This window comes from Petaurus breviceps, unplaced genomic scaffold (assembly GCF_028583685.1).
Source record: "Petaurus breviceps papuanus isolate PSGF00001 unplaced genomic scaffold, PetGlider_PUasm1.0 220, whole genome shotgun sequence".
NCBI lineage: Eukaryota > Metazoa > Chordata > Mammalia > Diprotodontia > Petauridae > Petaurus > Petaurus breviceps.
In genome coordinates this window covers 4,245,350-4,265,548 of record NW_027185876.1, presented here as the reverse complement: position 1 = coordinate 4,265,548, position 20,199 = coordinate 4,245,350, and the positions used below count along the sequence as shown (strand labels likewise).

General features: G+C 42.2%; 2 protein-coding genes across 2 annotated transcripts in view; one reads left to right on the top strand and one right to left on the bottom strand.

Annotated features, from left to right (window-relative positions):
- Positions 1–1,521: 1,521 nt before the first annotated feature.
- On the top strand, positions 1,522–4,649 carry CCN1 (cellular communication network factor 1). Its single transcript, XM_069094575.1, has 5 exons — positions 1,522–1,895; positions 2,218–2,431; positions 2,820–3,179; positions 3,351–3,559; positions 3,686–4,649. The coding sequence occupies exons 1-5, from the start codon at positions 1,833–1,835 to the stop codon at positions 3,986–3,988; spliced, it is 1,149 nt and encodes a 382-aa protein (XP_068950676.1). The 5' UTR covers positions 1,522–1,832; the 3' UTR covers positions 3,989–4,649.
- A 26-nt stretch (positions 4,650–4,675) lies between these two features.
- ZNHIT6 (zinc finger HIT-type containing 6) overlaps positions 4,676–20,199 on the bottom strand; it is a 135,235-nt gene continuing 119,711 nt past the window's right edge. Inside the window, exons 11-12 of the mRNA XM_069094581.1 lie at positions 18,438–18,492; positions 4,676–4,843 (exon numbers count right to left, since the gene is read on the bottom strand). Coding sequence (XP_068950682.1) covers positions 18,476–18,492 — 17 coding nt within the window. The 3' untranslated portion in view covers positions 4,676–4,843; positions 18,438–18,475. The remainder of the gene's footprint in view (positions 4,844–18,437; positions 18,493–20,199) is intronic.

Genomic DNA, 20,199 nt, shown 5'->3' with positions numbered 1-20,199 from the left:
CTACCTTGCTGAATTGGCTAGCTTATTTATTTTTATGCAGAATAGACCTAAAAATGAAAAGAAGTGTAGTTTCTCCAGTAGCATGTATTAAAGGATTTGGATTTAATTATTTGTACATGGTCCACCAAAATGATGAGACCTGAGGTTGATTTTTTACAGTTTTAACATATCCATAAAATTCACTCAGGGTGTTGTTGATATTCAGTGAGTAGACTGCATTCACAGGGTCTTTACTCACAAAGCAGAAGGTAGAATATAACATTTATAAACCATGTGAGGCTATTTTTGTCTCGGAAAAATGACACAGCTAGCTAGTACCTTTTAAAATAACATTTTTTATTTCCCAATACCGTATTTAAAAATAAGCCTAGACAGTTCAATGCAATTGCCCTGAGAAGGAAAGTTTCCAGTCCAAGAGATGCCAAGGTAAGGCTTTCACAATATTGTCAATTTCAACTTAAGGGGCAGATTCCTAGGTGGGAATTGTCTCTTTTCCCCTTCCCTTCCCCCTTCACCTCCAGGCATTCAGTAAAATACAGTTGTGAGTGTAGTCCAAACTGGAATTCTTATAAAACCTGTGAGTGTTTGAAGTAAACATCATTTAGAAATCATCATTTCAGTTCCTGGTTAGCTCCTCTTCTTCTACAACTTGGGCTAAAAGGAAGGGCTGACACTTTCTACTGTATCTTTGAAGTATACGGCAGTTAAAAAGTTCTCCCCAAGAAACTATAGATTTTCATCTAGGAACTGCAAGTCCAGGCACTAAGCTGGGACAAAAGTAGGCATCTCCAAACCTAAACAAGCTTGGGATGGGAGTCGAAGAGGAGAGGAGAGCTTTGCTTAAGAGGTTGCCCGACAATGGGAAATAGCTCATTGTTTTATTTTCATTCATAAATGCCAGTGTTAATCTGCAATAGGCATTCTTGACTCATATACAGTAGGCTAAAGATCTGGGACACGTTCAGTAATGAATACATGCATGGATCAGAGAGACTTCCTCTCCTTCCCGGTCTTCCCCCTCCTTTCTCCCTCCCAACCCCCCCCCCCCCCCAAGGTTGAAAAGATACTTTACTCTGCCTCTCAGTGTAAATAAAACCGTTCGCTGCCTTCCAGGGACGAAAGCTTTAGGAGCCTGCCTATTAAAAGAAAAATCCGCAAACAAATATACTTTTGTTCCTCCCTCTCGAATCCTCCCACCTTCCAACCCCCAGAGAGTTCTTTATCTGTTTCCCTGCTCCCCATTACTCTGGCCATCACTTTCCCCACTCTGCATAACACACCCCCCGTCCCCCCCCCCCCAGCCTCCAGCAAGGAAAATCCTCCCAGATCTAAGTGGTTATTTAAAGTGGAAAAAATGGACTGTTTTCTTGATGGGTCTGGGACAAAAAGGTGCAAGGAAGCCAGGGGAGGCGCTTGGAAGGAGCCCGCGCCAAAGAAACATTCCTGAGATGTTTGAGAATTCTGGAACGCTCAGACAGCGCCTACGTCACTCAGCTGCATACACGCGGCGGCGCTGGGCTCAGGATATAAAAGGCGCAGTCCTCTGCTCCTCCGCACACTGCAAGAGAATCTCCCCCGAAAGCGAGCTGGGTGACCTCGGCAGCTGCAAGTAGACCGCAGCGGCCACTCTCGCTGCGCCTCATCTCCGATCTCCGAGGAAGAAGTCGCGCCCAGTCTGATCATTGAACCCTCTCTCCAGGGGAAGATCCAGAGCCCAGCACCAGCCTTCAAGTCCGGGCTCAAGAGTTGTCAGGCTCAGCCCGAAGTTAGCCTTTCCTGTTTCTCTTTTCCTTTTTGCTGCAATAGCACGAGGGTTATTCCTGCGCCCAACAATGAACACCCAGGCAGCCAGAAGTCTCGCCTTTGCCGTCACCTTGTTCCATTTAGCCAGACTGGTAAGTTTTGCAGTACTCTAACTGTCTGCTTCCCTCCTCCTCTATCCCGGTCCCCTACGCTGTCCCCAGTCTGTCCCAAACCACAGTCCTGGGTGGGGAGGGGGGAAAGAGGATCAGACTTTTTGTAGCAAGCCTCCCCTGTCCCTTGCAAACCTTGAAACCTTCCCAGGGACGTTCTATCCCCTATAGTGAACTTGGCCACCTTAGCAGCCACTCTGGGCTGGTCGGAGCTTTGCGTTAGATCGAAGCCTTGAGATCTCCCTTCCCCCCCGGGGTATTTTGCAACCTGCAGTCTTTTCACCGTGTTTCTTTCCCGTTTCAGGCGCTCTCCACCTGTCCAGCCTCCTGCCAGTGTCCCCTCGAGGTACCCAAATGTGCCCCAGGAGTAGGGCTGGTTCTGGACGGTTGCAGATGCTGCAAAGTCTGTGCTAAACAGCTTAACGAAGACTGCAGTAAACTTCAGCCTTGCGACCACACCAAGGGTCTGGAATGCAACTTCGGCGCCAGTTCCACAGCTCTGAAGGGAATCTGCAGAGGTGAGATGCTTGCGGTTTGGGCCTCCTAAAACAACAACAACAATAACAATAATAATAGCCCCCTGGAGTCCAGAAGTTTGGTCACACTGAGGCCATGTATGGCTATGCTTTGTTGTTGGTAGCTTGGCAGAAAGGCAGATGATTTCAGCAGTCTGGAATGCAATTCAGTATGTCTGGGCCCCGCTAAAAGCCCATACGGAAAAGTGATTCCTGACTAACTTATTGTTCTAGTCTTGGGTCTCCAGGGAATTGTAGGGGAACTTTACCATAAATTGAATTTAACAGAGCAGAAAATACGTAGGAGTTTCAAGCAGCGATTGGGAATGTTAACCCTATCTCTCTCTCTCTCCTCTCCCCACCCCCCCCCCCTTTTTGGTCATCTCTGCAGCCCAGTCCGAGGGTAGACCTTGTGAATATAACTCCAGAATATACCAAAATGGTGAGAGTTTTCAACCCAACTGTAAACACCAGTGCACATGTATCGACGGGGCGGTGGGGTGCATTCCTCTGTGCCCACAAGAACTGGCTCTTCCCAACTTGGGCTGCACCAACCCCCGGCTGGTCAAAGTGGCCGGACAGTGCTGTGAAGAATGGGTGTGTGATGACGATGTCGCCAAAGATGTCCTGGATGAGATAGACGGTTTCCCGGGCAAGGGGCTTGGAATAGGAGCCTCTGAAACTGAACTCACCAGAAACAACGAGTTAATTGCCATCGGAAAAGGAGGCACCCCTCTGAAACAACTCCCTGGTAAGCAGACGCTGAGACTTGTGAAAGGAGTACTTGAATGACTTCTTATTAGTTTTAAACTGTTATATGCTTAAAAACTGCTTCTTTCTATGTGCATAGTGAACCATTGAAAACTTATAATAACCCTCTTCTCTCTTTCCCTTCTCTCCCTCCTCCCCACTCCCATTATAGTTTTTGGATCGGAGCCACGCATCATATATAACCTGTTTCATAGCCAGAAATGCATTGTTCAAACAACTTCATGGTCCCACTGCTCCAAGACTTGTGGAACTGGTGTCTCGACCCGAGTAACCAATGACAACCCCCAATGCCGCTTGGTTAAAGAAACCAGAATTTGTGAAGTGCGCCCCTGTGGCCAGACTGCGTATAGCACACTCAAGGTCAGTTTCTAACTTAATAGTTGGAAGCCCAGCTTCATGGAAATTGTTACCAGGCACACGTGCCATGGTTTTTCTTCCCAGAGAAATAATTCCTGACTTTATTTTTATCCCCACCTCTTCTTGCAGAAAGGAAAGAAATGCAACAAAACGAGGAAAGCTGCCGAGCCTATGAACTTTACCTTTGCGGGATGCACCAGCCTCAAAAAGTACCGGCCCAAATACTGCGGTAGCTGCGTGGATGGGAGGTGCTGCACGCCCCAGCAGACCAGGACCGTCAAGGTCCGATTCCGCTGCGAGGACGGGGAATTGGTCACCAAGAACGTCATGATGATCCAGTCTTGCAAATGCGTCTACAACTGCCCGCACGCCAACGAGGGCACGTTCCCATTTTACAGGCTGTTCAATGACATTCACAAATTTAGGGACTAAACGGCCCTTTCGCCTGGTGTGGGAAACTGAGGGGAGGCAGTGTCAGAATCGGAAATACCGAGACCCGTGGGGATGGGGTGGGACAGGGGAGGGGGAAGGAACCCTATTGTAGAAGTGACGCCTTGCTCATTCTTGAGTCACCTTAAAGGTATTTTTGAAACTTCCGAGTGCACTGTGCAGATGGACACTAAGGCAACCGAGATTTGAGAATACTTAATGCTTCATACTATTGGAGCACGTTTTTATTGCTTCGTTTTGGAGCCTGTTATGTCGACAACATTCTGCTTTCTGTTTGTAAATTATTTGGTAAACATACTTCTCTCTCTCTGCCTTTATAAAAAGAGACGATGTGATTAGTCAGACACCTGAAGACTTTTTGACCCTTTTTCCAGAAGCAAATTGGAGAATTTCCCACCCTTCCCTGATGTGGCACTCTGTGAGTGTGAGCCCCATCGGCAGCTATGATGTACCAGCTGCATCTGAACTGCAAACAGAAACCAGCTGTTTTAAGACTGAATGTTTTTATTTATCAAAAAAAAATGTAGCTTTTCTTGGGAAAAAAATGTAATACTGGAATAAGTTGTAAATGATTTTAATTTTATATTCAGTGAAAAAAATTTATTTATGGAATTAATCATTTAATAAAGAAATATTTACCTAACTTTTGAGTGTGACTCATAGATTTAGGGCTGGCAGGGGATCTTCAGAGGGCATCTAGGCAAAGCTTACTTTGCAGGTGAGGAAACTGAGGCCAAGGAAGGTGAAGTGGTTTGTCAGGATCAACGAGCTGAGATTCAAACACAGGACCTGAATGCAGGCGGAGTGCAAGGTACCCTCTATGCTTTCCTAGACAGTCTGGTAATTTCAGAAAAAAAAAAATTACAAACTGGAAATTACTGCTTCTATCTCCTCAGTGGAGAAAACTTTGGAATTAAGATTAGACAGTCTTGCAGTAAGGACAGAATGAGGAAACGATACATAGGATAATAACAACTAGTGGCTTTTCCTTATAGCAGCCTAGAGCCTTTTGAAATAGACTATTTCACTCCCCCACACAAGTACAGTCTGTGAAGTGGGTACAATAGAATCACCAGGCACTAAATGTTAGGCATTTAAAACTCCTTTTAATTTATTGTGCATGAGAGTGTGGGTCAGGAGATGGAAGACATCCATTGATGGAAATATTAGCTAATCCATCTACCTCTTCACAGAGGGGAAATGAATCTAAGGCGCAGAATAAGCCACAAAATTTTAGATACGGTCAATTCAGGAATATGTTTTGAATATGCTTGTCATAAGGGGTTCCTTTTTTTTTAATGGGCAGAGGGAGAAGAAATAAATACTTGTTGATTGCAAAGAAATAAAATATATCCATTTTTTTTAAAGAAAGCATAGAGGGAAGAGTTTCCAGGAGGAGGTGATCAGTAATGTTAAATGCTGCAGAGAGGTCAAGGAGGATGAGGATTGAGAAAAAGGCCATTGAATTTGACACTTTAGAAATCATTGGTAACTTTGGAAAGGGCACTGTCTATGAATAGGGGGGAAAGGCATCAATAAAACCCCTAGAAGTAGAACCAGAAAAATCACTCAATTCTCACACTAGGAATGTAGTGGCATTGGTTCCTGATCACAAATGGAGGACTTCTTGTTGCTTATAGTCTCTAACTTTTAAATAATAACCTTACTAACATATAGATTAAAATGCTTCATTAAAGTGACACTTGGCTGAATGATGAATTGAGCCTGGCTTACCTATCCCTCTTTACAGTGAATTGCTTCAAATTTAAGCATTTGGGTTTAAAGGGAAAAAAAAGGGGGGCAGTGGGGGTGGGGAATGAATCCTGCCATCTGGAGAAGGCAAGGCAAGTGTGCTGTCCCTAAATGAGCTTGAAGCAATGACTTGTGTTAATCCTAATAAGCCAGTGATTAAGTAAACAGGCTATTAAATGGAAAGGAATGCCAGGAATTTCAAGTACTTTTCCAATAGAGAGGAGAGACCTGGTTGCCTCCCCCTCCCCCTTCTCTTTTTTATAATTACACTTTATATTGGGGGGGACATGAATGGAGTTTGGCTATCCAGAGGGTCAAAGGCTAGATGACTGGCATTCTTGAAGAAAAAGACCTGTTTAATGGGGCCAGGAGGAGTTGAGAAGGCTGTATCAATGTTTGGGAAAATGCTGGTCGCCTGTTGTTGAGAAATCGGCATCTATAGAAAGAGTGGACAATAAACCTTTCATAGAAAGGCCTTCCTTTCATCGTTCCTCCCTCCTTGGCTTCAGTTCAAATCCATTGGGAAATATTTCGGTCTGCTCTCCATTAAGAGTACTTCAAATTTCAGGCTCTAAGTGAAGGCAGGTTTGGGGGTTTTCTGAGGAGAGGAGGTAGCTGATGGGGCCCATTGGGGTGATTTCTCAAAAGTGAACTTTCAATGCTGTTGCCTAAGGAAGTAGCCAATACTATATAAACTTTGAATTTGCAGCTTTATTAAAATCCAAGGAATTTAAGCATAAACACAATTTTAAATAATGTGGACAATTGTCTGCTTTCCCCACCACCAAATTACAGTCTATGTCATTTTAGCAATAGGGATTTTGCCTGAGGTCGTCCAGACATTTAAGTGTTTGGGAATTCAAGTACCACCTGGCCCCCACCGGTCTTGAATGCAGTTAAACTTGTCTGTGCTATAGGAAGGGTAACAAAATAAAGGTGTGAGGTTTCCGATATATTCTTGCTGAATACACATGTAAATCCAGGGGTGGGATTTACACATTCCCAGACGAAGATCCTGAAACTATGGTCCAACTACGGATAATCTCCCAAACTGCCTCATGGGAAGAGGTCAGCAAGCATTGCTTTCCAGGCTGTAAATGTCTGGGCAGATGGTATTTGACCAACTAGGCCCAATTGTGAAATGAATATCGACAAGATGCTTTCACATCAAAAGGGGGATAATTGGAGGGGTGGGAGGGGGCTTTAATATCACCCTAGTAAATTCTAATAGGTTGATAGACAACAGCTGATTTTGTTCAAAGTTAAGAGTGTACAGTTTATAGCCAGAGATCAATAAAACCAAATTATTTCCATTTCTCATAGATGTTGGGAGAAAACTCGGAGATATAAAAAATAGTGAAGAAACAAATTAAGAGACTTAAAACAGATTGGTTTCATCTGTTGCCAATTTCTGTTCTGAGTCTAGAATGGAAATCTACATATCTCCTCAAAAGAAAAAAAAATCCATACCTTGAGTAGCTAGCATCTATGTGGAAATTTAAGGTTCACAAAGTGCTTTATAAATATTATCTCATTTTATTCTCACAACAATGCTAGAAGGTAGGTCTTATCATTATCATCATCCCCATTTTACAGATGAGGAAATGGAGGTAATCTAGAGGTTGGATGACTTGCTAAGATCATACAATATGTACTGAGGCTGGATTTGAACTCAGATCTTAACTATATCTTACATCTGCCACATAGAGTAAAGCTAACTATATGTATATAGTAAGGATCTTGTTTAATTCTCATTTTGCTGTGCAAAACCCTTGGGGGTCTCAGTCTTTTTCATGGTGAATGTTTTTAAAACTAAGATCCTGCAAGCCAGTCTCAGGTTTAGACTCTGATTATGGAGTCAAACAACATGGATTCAAATCCTATCTCTGATACTTATTGTCTGTTTAACCTTGGGAAAAATTACTTCCCTGGATCTCAGTTTCCTCAGCTGGAGAATGGGTGGTGGAGGGATGGCTAGGTGCTGCATTGAATAGAGCACCAAGGCCCTGGAGTCAGGAGGACCTGAGTTCAAATTTGGCCTTAGACACTTAACAGAAAACTAGCCATGTGACCTTGGGCAAGTCACTTAACCCCAATTGCCCTACCTCCCCCCCTCCAAAAAGAAAAAAAAAAGGATGAGGGGTGGGTGGGTGAGATTTGAATAGATAGCCTTTAAGATCTATTCCTGTTCTATAACTATGATCTTAGATATTTAGGTGAATCCCAAGAAACTGATATAGGGCTATAGGAGCATAGATTTAGAACAGAGAAGGACATTAAAGTTCATATAAATCTAAATTCCTTGAGGGCAGAGTGTTTCATTTTTCTTTTTGTATCTCCAAGGTCCAATGCATGGAACAAAGTAGGTTCTTAATAGATGTGTGTCAATTGATTGATTCACTGATTGATTCCCTCATTTAACAAATAAGGAACTGAGGTCCCCAAGGTGGATCCATGTACCTTTTGAAAATGAATGAATATGTTTTCAGGCATATACGAAATTTTTTCTTCTGGGGGTTTCTCTAATAGTAGCAGTGAATTTATACTCATTTTCAAGTCACCTGGCCAAAATTAAGTGCCTATGGGGAAAAGAATAAAACTAACTGCACTGAGGACCTTGACCTCATTAACACCAACAAACAACCCATTTTTTGAGATTTAGCCAGTATTGCAATATTACAATTCATTCATTTTCATTCTCTCTCTCTCTCTCTCTCTCTCTCTTCCCCCATTGCTCTCTTCATCTACCTATCCTTCCATTCAGCCATATCCAACCATCAACCGTGATCAACCATGGATCCATATATCTATTCATTTATCCATCTATTCATTGTTCTCTCCATCCTTCTACCCATCCATTCATTATTACCCATATCCATTACTCTCTCCATTCAACCATCCATCTATCTATTCATTTGTCCATTTATCAATCTATCCATTGCTTTCTCCATCCATTCATCCATCCATCTATCCCTCCATCTATCCATTCATCTAACCATACATCCATTTATCCATCTATCTAACCATACATCCATTCATTCATCCATCCATCCATCCATCCATCTATATCTTATGAGCAGAAAGTAATTATTAGTGAATTAATCAGATGATCTGGGTAGTTGTCAATCTGAGCTTCTATGTAATTTAACCAAGGTTATCCATTGTAGGATCATAGATGTTAAGGTTGGAAGGGGCCTTAATGTTCATCAGTTCTAGCCCCTTCACTTTACAGATGAGGAAACTGAGGCATAGGGAAAATAAGGGATTTGTCCAAAATCATATAGGTAGCAAGTGCTAGAGTAGAGATTAGAACCTAGCTTCTCTAACTCTAAATTAGGTGACCCCACTGCACTCACCAGTTGGTTAAGAAAAAAAAATAATTTTCTTTTCAAGAAAACTTTGAAGAGGCACATTCTTTTCCAGCTTTCACTCTCAGAAATAAGCCTTTTTAAAAATAATGTTCTTCATACTCACCTCCCCCCACCCCCAGTTATATCGTGCCATTAAGCAGAATGCTAGAAATGTATGAAGCCATATCTGTGGAATGGCTTGAGGATTCAGTCAAAGAAAAGCAGAGAGCTTGATGGAGAACAGATGTGTGAAGAAAAAAAAATGCAGGAAGAGATGCTCACTTCAAAAATCCTGGTTCTTTCTAAAAATAGTGTAATCCCTGGACACCTCTCTTACTATGGAACAATTTAGTAAGCTAGGCCATACAAACTCACTGTCACAGGGAGAATTTAAACTGAGGGGGAAAAAAAGAGAAATAATTACTTTTCAATCAGCTTGCTGCTATAAACCCATTTCTTTCCTCCTCTTCTATTCCAAGCTGTTTTGGGATGACATGGATTGTTTTTACCAATTCCATTTCTAACTCAGTATCACATCTTCTAGAGGTCTTCAAACTGGTAGCCAGATAATTTAATAAAAGTTCATCAAAGATGTTCAATTCATCCAGCCCTCTTCTAAAAGAGCCAGCAATTCTGAGAATATTTCCTGGGCTAGGGGTTGGATGACTCCTATGGCTGCCACAGAGATCAGCTTGCCTTGAAACATAAGCTCTTTGATTATGTCACAAACTGAAAACTGGAAAGCAGGTCCGAGATTATCCAGCCCCTTCATTTTACAGTTGAAGAACCTCTTTCCTCTAGAGGAAGATTCAATATTTTGCCCGAGGTATGGTAATGTGTAGCAAAAGACAAAGTCAGCGTTCAAACTTCGGTCCTCTTATTTCCAGTTGCAACACCCTTTCCATCCTGCCTCACAAGATCTCCATTTGACTATAGTCAGTGGTGTAGTGGACAGATTACTGTATCTGGGCTTTGGAAGACCTGAATTCAGATCCTTCCTCAGACACTTAATACAAGCTTTGGAGCCCTTGAGCAAGGCTCTTAAACTCATGGGTAATAATAGCCCTTCCCTTATAGGGTTGTTGAAAGTTTGCAAACTTTAAAGCACTATATACATGTTTTGCTGATGTTTAGTCATTTTGCAGTCATGTCTACCTCTCTGTGACCTCTTCTGGGGTTTTCTTGGCAAAGATAACTGGAGTGATTTGTCATTTCCTTCTCCAGATGTAGAAACTGAGGCAAACAGGGTTATGTGACTTGCCTAGGGTTACACAGTTAAAAGTAAGTGTGGTCACATCTGAACTCAGGCTCTTCTGATTCCAGGACTGGGGCTCTATCTACTGCGCCACCTATGCCCCCCCGCCCCCTCAATAAATGTCACCTATTATTACCATTTGGCAGGGAGGAGGCACAGTAGACAGCATGCCAGGACTGGAGTCAGGAAGACTCATCTTCCTGAGGTCCAATGTGGCCTCAGTTGTGTGACCTTGGGCAGGTCACTCAGCCTCAGTTTCCTCAACTGTAAAATGGGGTTAATAATACTACCTACCTCCCAGGGTTCTTATGAAGATCAAATCAGATTAGAATAAAAAGCATAAAGCTCTTAGCACAGTGCCTGGCATGTGCTGCTCAGTGGTTTTTCAGTTGAGTATGACTCTTCCCAACCCCTTCTTTTGGATTTTCTTGGCAAAGATACTTGAGTGGTTTGCCATTTCCTTTTCCAGCTCATTTTTACCAATTGGGAAACTGAGGCAAAAAGGGTTAAATGATTTTCTATGGGTCACAAAGTCAGGCACTTAATAAATACTTATTTCCTTCCTTTCTTCTTTTTCCTTGAATCAGAAAAAAAAATCTGAGCTAACTGTTTAAAATATGTTCTGAGGGAGTTAAATAATAAATTACAGACCCTCATTAGGCATGTGGTTTTAGATTTGTTACCTGAACAAAAAATGTCAGAAATCTCCCTTTAGCTCTGATAACTTTGAAATCAACAGGTTTCTGTTGGAAGGGGTCCCTCACCTTTGGTGAGATCTCCTTGAAATGCATGGGAGGCTTGGGCACTTGCTATAGATAGAGAGAGCTCATCAATTAAGATTAATGTCAAAATGTTTTGACACGCTGATAACAGCTCCCACAAGAAGAAAAATGTTTCTGGGTGTCACTCATCCCTTGCTCAACATTTGCACTACTCAGTTATCCCACTGGAGGGCCAAGTCCCTGGGAACAAGTCCCTTGTTCCATCTAATTCAAACATTTATTAGAGTCCTAGCATAATACTGTAAGGACTTTACACAAAAGCATAGGTGATACAAAGCCCCAGACTAAATAATTTCTGCCCTCAGGGAGTTTATATTCCAGAGGGGAAAGGGCTAGAGCACAGCATGTTTAGATAAGTAAGTCCAATGTATAGGAAGGAAGCATGGTACAGCGGAAAGGGTACCAGCTCTGGAAGGAGAGGACCTGAGTTCCAATTCTGCTTATGTCTGTCATGGTATGACCATGGGCAAGTCTTTAACCACTCTGGGTCTCAGTTTCCTCATCTGTAAAATGATTGGGGGAGGGAGGGTTGGAGTAGGTGGCCTTTGAGGTACCTTCCAAGCTGTACATCTAGGATCTCATTGTTCTAAGGAGAAACTGCTATCAAGTGGTATGAAGGGGGATGAATCAAGAAACTGGGTTCAAAGTCCTTCCCTCCTTATGCACTGACACTTCTGAGCTCAGGCAATCAATTTAATCTTTAAATGTCCCAGGCAATTCTCTCAATTGATATGCTGACAATCTTCACTGGTGAAAGTTGTTTCCATACCTGGAGTTTCCTATGCTAGAGAAATCATAGGTAATTTTAGAGTAATTTTAAGAGGGAGAGTGAACTACTAATTGTAAAGGAATTCTAGATTAATTTCATGAGAAAAAAGATGACTAACAGACAGGACAGATCAGAAGCGGCTCCTGTAGGAGGGGGCCTATGCTCTAGGCTTCCTCTCCATTCCAGATCCCCAGTGCTTACCCATGGTGCCCTGCATGCAGTATGCACTTAAGAAATGTATGTCTAATTGAATTCCTCTCCTAGACATCTTACATCTAGCCTTTCACCAGGCCCTGGCTTTACTGAAAAAATGCCCTTTAGTGTGATTTCCAGAATTGTCACTGGATGTACCTACATGCCTGAAGCTAGAGGAGGGCTTTAAGGGTTTTGGCTTCAAAATCCAGAAAGTCTGATCTGCACCATAACAGGAAAAATGATTTCCATATTGGTCTGTATGGATGGCAGGATGACAAGTTACATTTCTCCCATTGAGGTCCAAGCGTGCACCTCCCATTAACTTTCATGGGAATTACCTTTGGAAATCCCCCTGCACATCAGTAGGAAAGCCAGACTCCAGGGAGGGATGGGGGTGGGGGTGGGAGGTTATTCCTGGCACAACAAACTCTCTGTTTGAAATGGAAAAAGACTGGTGCTCCCACATCATCAATTAGACCTTGAACAGTTAAAAAAATAAAATTTGACTTCCCTACAGGATATCCTCAAAGTAGCTGGCAGGTCTCAAGATTGGGGGGGGAAGGGGAAACCAATGAGAGCTCCTGACCCAGTCATCAGAGCTTTCTTTCCCATAAACAGCAGCTGCTATGACTGAGCCAGCCACAGAAGCAGCATGCCAAGTAGGGGCAGAGACTATGGGGATGGATAGATGCTCCCACCTGACACCTTGGCTCATTGCCCATGAATTAGAATTCCATACCTAGGCATTTGTTATTCTTAATATCTGCTCACCACCTACCAAGAAGACTTTTTTTTTCCTTTTAGAATTGTAAACCCTAATTTTGCAGGTGTATAGATGGAAAAAGTCACCTTCAATAGATTCTTCCTGGTGCCAGTGGCTATTTGGGCCTTCCTTCTACTTGGTATGTATCTTGCATACATATTGTCTTCCCCATTTGAGTGAAAGCTCTGATGTCACAGTGAATCACACAGTGCTTGGAGACCAAAGTTTGAATTCTGACTCTGACACTTAATACCTACAAGGCTGGGGGGGGAGGGAGGGGAGAGGGTCACTTAACTTCTCAGTTCCTTTTGGTGTAAAATATTTGTGCTACCAACCTCATAAGGTCATTGTGGGGAAAGTAGTTGTGAACCTTAATGCATTATAGAAATAACAGAACAGATGATTTTTATCTGGAAAGCCTGCATAGGAGAAAATCCTTTAGAGGGGAAATGTTTAGATAAGACAGTACTTCTCTCCTCACAGCAAGAGCTTAGCTCAAACAGCATGCTAGATCTGATGTCAGAGACCTAGATTTAAATCAACTTTGATTAGTCAACAATTAAAGAGAGAAAGAATATTACAATGAGGGGCAGAGAGTGACATCCTGTCACCCTTGGACAGAGAGATTTATCTCTATACCCAGACCATCCCCAGCCTTGGGCAATCTATTCAAAGAATTTATGCCCCACCCAAGTCTGAGCAGAATTCTATGGCTTCTCTATTTGGGAGTTCAATCTCATTATCAGCAATGTCCTTCAAGAACCTGAATTTTTAAAAACCAAGAGTTTGGAAAAAAGGGGAGGGCTCTGGATGTCCTAAATCATTGGTTATTAATAATCATTTTTAATTAGGACCCTAAGATAATAAATTTAGAGGAGGAAGGGACCTAAGAAACTACCCAGTAATACAAAGTCTTTCCAAAGAGAGGAATAGGAACAATGAGGAAAAGCCTCATGTAGGAAGTGGCATCTGAGCAAGGTTTGGGAGGAATCTAAGGATTCCAAGATTCAGAGGGGGAAAGGAGTGTGTTCCAGACAAGTCATGGACATGGAAAGAGACAGCAGGCCAGTTGGTGGTGGAGTGACAGGAAAGGGGTGAGAAAAGTTCTGGTCTGGTACTAGACTCTACAAAATGGCCCTGGGATCACACAGACACTCCCAGCGGGCACTTGTCATGAATCCTGTTGAGGGAGATTCCTGTGTAGGATGGGTTGGATTAGTTGACCACTGAAATCATAGATTCATAGGAATGTAGATTTAAGAGCTAGGGACCTTTGTCCAGCTCCTTCATTTTACAGATAAGGAACCTAGGACTCATAAATGTCAAGTGATTTTTACTAAGATTGCACAGATCACGCAAGAGGCAGAATTTGAACCCCATTTCCTGGATGTCAAAGTCGGTAGTCATTCCATTACAATATATTTCCTTTCCCTTCTAACCCAGGTTCTATGTACCCAGTTTGGTGCTAGCCATTTGTGGAGAGGAGAGCAGTACGGAACAGTAAGTGTATGTTGATGTTTCTAACTCCTTTAGAAGCACATCTTGAAGGCAGAGAATAGGATTAGAAAGAATTTTTCTGGTACCGTAACCCAAGGTACAGCCTTATCACACTTACTCTCTAATGCGGCTGACTAGGTTTAGAATATTTGGAGCAGTTCAGAAATATTTTCACACACACACACCTGGCACTGTTAATGAAACACACATAGCAAATGCTCTCCTGGATACAACATCAATTGACACACAGGGGTGAAACACATGGGGACCTCACACTGATGCAGCCATCATACCTTCACGTAATGAAGTTGTTACCTGTTCATTTCTCTTGTAATAAATCCAGTGGTAACACATGTCTCATGGACTTGTGATTTATATCTATATCTATCAATCTATGAGTTCTAATCCAATCTATAAGCTCCAGAGGGAACTGGATTTAGGCTTGGTCTTTGAGAAAGAAATCTAGTCAGTAAAACCAAAGTTAACTAGAAAGGGTTTCAGCCATCAAAATGTACCTGTAGGCAGAGCACTCTCAGGAGAAGGGAGAGAAGGGGAGGGGAGAAGAGAACTCACAGGTTGTCCTGAGTTCTGGAAGAGGGCTGTGATATCCGGGAAAGCGTGACATGCCTTGCAGCTGACTTAGATTTAAGTGAGGCGGGCTGTGAAAAGTCACTAGCCTCACTTTCTCCTCCAGAGCCCTCTGGGTCCAGTTACCAGCCAGAGGGACTCCAGATCAGCAGCAGCTGTGGCCATCTCCAGATTTATCAACACAAAGATACTAAGGACAAAGTGAGAGGTCAGTGCAATGTGGACTTTGGGACACAGTAAGTGGGAGTGTGTGGCTTTTGCCCCCGGGGTGAGAAGCTGCTGAGAAGCCGCAGCCATGCAGCCGGCACCATGTGGCAGTTTCAGCCCCTGGCCTGCAGAGTGTAGGGGGACCAAGCAACCAGCTCTTGCTTTAACCTGCTTGGATCTGGATTGCAGTCTAGGGTGGAGGTCCTGGGGTGTGTGTCCAGCTTGCCAGACTGTGTGGAGGCCTCAGAGAGGGCACCCAACTAATACCTCCAGCAGCTGAGAAAACCCCAGCATTTGGGACGAAAGCTCCACTGTCTGGTGGCAGAGTCCTACTGTGGCAAATAGCCCAGGGGTCAAGTGACTGAGGGGTGACATGACTAGACAAAGGAAACAAAACAAACAGAAGACTCCAACATTATACTCCTATTTTGGGGACAAAAAGGAGCAAAGCATGGAACAGGAGGAAGACAGTGAAGTCAGAACTCCTGCACCAAAGGCTTCAAAGGAAAATACAAGCTGGTTACAGGGCATAGAGGACCTTAAGAAGCAGATAAGAGAAGTGGAGGAAAAATTGGGAAAAGAAATGAGAACGATGAAAGAAAATTATGAAATAAGAGGCTGACTGAGGAAAATAACACCTTAAAAAACAGACTAAGTCAATTGGCAAAAGAGGCTCAAAAAGGCAATGAGGAGAGGAATGCCTTGAAAAGCTGAATCTGCCAGATGGAAAAAGAATCTCAAAAGCTCAATGAGTTGAATCTTTCCCTCCGATTTAGACTGGAGCAAAGGAAACCTAGTGACTTTAAGAGAAATCAAGATGACGTTAAACGGATCCAAACAAATGAAAGAATAGAAGGCAATGTGAAATATCTCATGGGAAAAACCACTGACCTGGAAAATAGATCCAGGAGAGATAATTTAAAAATTATTAGTCTACCTGAAAGCCATGATCAGGGAAAGAATCTAGAAATCATCCTCCAAGAAATTCTCAAGGAAAATTGCCCTGATGTTCTAGAACCAGAAGGCAAAATAGAGGTTGAAAGAATCCACCTCCTGAAAAAGATCCCAAAAGGGGATGAGGGGGGGATTATGGAAGGGAGGGCAGCCTGGGGGAGGGAAGTTGGAATATATATATATTTTTATATATATATATATATATACACACACACACTATTATTAATACTATCTTACATGTAATTGGGAAAAAAGACATACAGGCACTGGGGCATAGAGATCCACCATGCCCTACTGAAAAAGTCTCAGGGGGTATGGGAGAAGATATGGGAGAGAGCAGATTAGAGGAGGGGATAGCTTGTGGGACTGCTATTCTGGGGGTGGTGGGTAGGGGAAAATCGGAGAGAAAATTTGTAACTCAAAATCTGGTGGAAATTAATGATGTAAATCAGAAGTTAATAAAGTATTAAAAAAAATAAAAGGAAACTTATTCTATCTTGATAGACAGAAAGTGCTTTGTAACATGTAGCAATCATTTTAGAATCATCTGTCTTTGTGCTGATTGAGGCAAATATCAAAGTAAATTCCAAATTAAATGACTAAAGCTAAAGGTGAGAAGAAACTTTGACCCTATCAGCTTCTGACCATTCTATTTGAAGAAGTTATTAACTCTGAGAAAGGAGAAATGGGTAAAAGTAAAGTTCGTGCCCTTTCCTCGAAGAAACAAAACTGATGGAGTACAGTCACCACAACAGGGAGACTGAGCAAGCCCCCAAACTGCTTCAGCCAGACTACATGTACTACAGAGCACTGAAAACCTGGCAGCCAAGCATAATGTTGGCTTGGAAAGAGCAGTGTCTGACAGATGGCAGCCACTTAATAGAAGTTTGTTGACTTACTGACAGAAGTAGTAAAGAACGGAAACAAGCATTGCCTAGGAAAATGGTCAACAGCTGCAGAAAAGAAAACGGTCCTATTTACTTTTCCTTGTCCTGCTTAACCCCACCCTCCAGTACCAACCTGTATAGGTAGTAAACAGAGAGAAAGGAGGATAATCCCTCCTTGGAAGAGGGGCAAAGTCCAAACTGGGAGCCAGACACTCATAAACAAAAGATCAGACTGAATTGATATTAGGGTTTCTTTTGCATTCCAGGATCCAAGGGACTTAGCTGAGTACATCACCAGAGATTTAGGCTGGAAAGTCAGTACTGTTTCAGGGCTATTGAAGGAGCTGCTGGTTCACCTGACTCAAGTTACCTCTCCAATATCTCTATTTTACAGATGAAGAAACTGAAGCAGATGAAGGTTAATGACTTGCCCAGGGTCTAATACCTAGTGTTTGAGGCAAGATTTGAACTTAGATCTTCTTGCCTTCAGAGACAGATAGGTAACACAGTGGCTAGAGAACTGAATCTGAGTTTAAATCTGGCATTAGACATTTAGTAGCTGTGTGATCCTGGGCAAGTCACTTAACCTCTGTTTCAGACAGCTCCTCCTCCAAGGGTAGCATTTTATCCATTGTATCACCTAGTTTCCTCCCATGTCCTTATAACCAAGAATTGAGTCGTTTGGCCTTCTCATAATAATACCATATCATCAGCCCATCCACTCTAAGCCGTGCTTCTATTATCATCATTGATTCTTGTTCCCCAACATAGCTTACAACACCCTTTTCATTGTCAGTATTCAGCACTAGCCTCTGCTCAATCTGGCTTTAGAGCTCTTGGCATTATTCTTGCAGTGCTGACCCTGTCATTAATATTTATGCTGACTTACTTGTTCTTATTTCCATGTTCTTTACATGCCTTTTTTTTTTTTTTAAGCAATTGGGGTTAAGTGACTTGCTCAAGGTTACATGACCAGGTGTTTCTGGGTGGGTGCTAAGTGTCTGAGCCCGGACTCGATCCCAGGTCATCCTGACTCTGGGGCTGGTGCTCTTACTCACTATGCTACCTGGCCACCCCCTTTACATGCCTTTAAAAAAAAATAAACAAACTTGGTGATTCCCTGAAATCCCTGAGCTTCCACAACGGGCTCCTCAAACACCTCATCCCTTTCCATCCTCATCAGAAACACTGCTGCTTGTATCAAAAGTATTTCATTCACCAACCTTCATAGGCTGACTCCTCCCACCAAATGTCAAGCCTTTGGATTGTGCCTATCTTTTCTCTGAACCTTTTAAAATGAATACTCCTAAAAAACCAGGGTGCACATCAGACTATACTTAACTTTTCTCCCCTCTATCGTGGAGCAGTCACCTGTCCCAAGGTTCATATACCCTCCCTTTCTTTCTGCTGATGTAATTTATTTTTACATTACCTATAATAATACTCCTGTATGCTTCAGCTTTCCTCTTCCTAAAGCTGAGCCGTCCCTTTAAAAAAGAAAAAAGATAGCAAAAAATTAGCAAAGTCAACACATAAAAAGAAAATCTGGTTATATGCTCCTCTGTAAAGGAACAGGGGGGTGTCTTCTCATGTCTCTTCTTGGAGGTCAAGCTTGGTTGGCCATTATAATCTCACAACATTCAGTTTCAAAGGTTCATAACCACTTCTCCTTCAACACCTAAAAGAGCACATTGGGTTGGAGAGCTAGTATACTGGAAAACTGATCAGTGCTTCAATGATACCAAACTACTTACTTCCATAAAAGCCCATCTCCTGGACAAGGATATTCTGTTGGCAATGATACATGATTCTGAATCATGGAATACCAGTCTCAGAATAATGATCTTCAAGGTCAATGACAGCAAACACGATGAACTTATATCTGGTGTGTTACTCAATGTTCCCATAAGAACCTGGACTCAGAGAGGTCATAGCTAGAGTTCTTTTCATCCTCTTAGCAGGGTAGTCTGATGGAATTAAATTTAGTAGCAATCAAAGCAGCTACATTCAATTTACTATTCCGATAGTACTAGAATGACAGAATAGACTGAATGAATCAATCATCTTAGAGTTGGAATCAGACTTTGGGACTGAACAAGAAGGAACCTCCAAATATCTTTCAGGTCACCTCCTCGACATTGCCCTTTGTCTCTCTCCAATCCTTGGTCTTTTGGATCCTACCTGCACAAAATATTTTGTAACCTTCTCCTTTCTCTACTCACACAAACTTTACTCTAGTTCAGGTCCTCATCACCTCTTTCTTAGACTACTGTAAAAGTTTATGATTGGTCTCCCCAACTCTAGTCTCTATATTCTCCAATCTACTGCCAGTGATTTTCCAGGAAACAAACCAATCAAAAACATAACTGATGATTTCACCCTCTCCTCACAAAATTAAAAGAAAAACAAACAAACTTCTGTCTGGCCCTTCTGAATCTGACTCCTACCTATCTTTCCACTTTATTTCATATTGTTTTCTATCACATCATTTCTATTTCAGTTGGGAGTTACTGATCTTCATTGGTAGAGACATTTCCTCACCTGAGTTTTTTATACCAATAAATTCACTAGTCTGGGTGAAAATATTACGTATATCCTCTTAAGTTTTATCTTTTCCAGGCAAACAACCCTTTTTTACTTCTTGTTCGACTACTACTTGATTGATATTTTCAGACCCTTTGCCATTAGAGTAACTCTGGGCCTTTTAAAATCCCATTCCAAAAATGTAACACAATATTCCTGACAGTCTGGCCAGGGAAGTGAAATTATTGGAGTCCTTGTGTTAGATGCTATACTTCTATCAGTGATGATTAAATTAGCCTTTTTAGCAGCTACATCATGCTGTTGATTCATACCAATTTTTCAGTCACTGAAAGTTTCTAAGACTTTCTCCTAAGGACTATTATCCTGTTTTATCTAGACCACTTGATGCTTGGTTAGTTGATTTTTTGAACCAAAATGCAATAGTTTACATTTATTCTTATTCTGTTTCATGTCTAGTTTTAGATTATGTTAGAAGAATTTTTTCTTATCCCTTTGCAATTACTCTGAGGCTACCTGCATGGGAAAGTGCATGGGCTCTTGAGTCAGAGGACATGGTTGCATTCCACTTTTTTTTTTAATTAATTTGTTTCCTTTTAGTTTACAGGATTCAATTGCACAATTCCTTGAGTTTCACATTTTGTCTCCCTCCC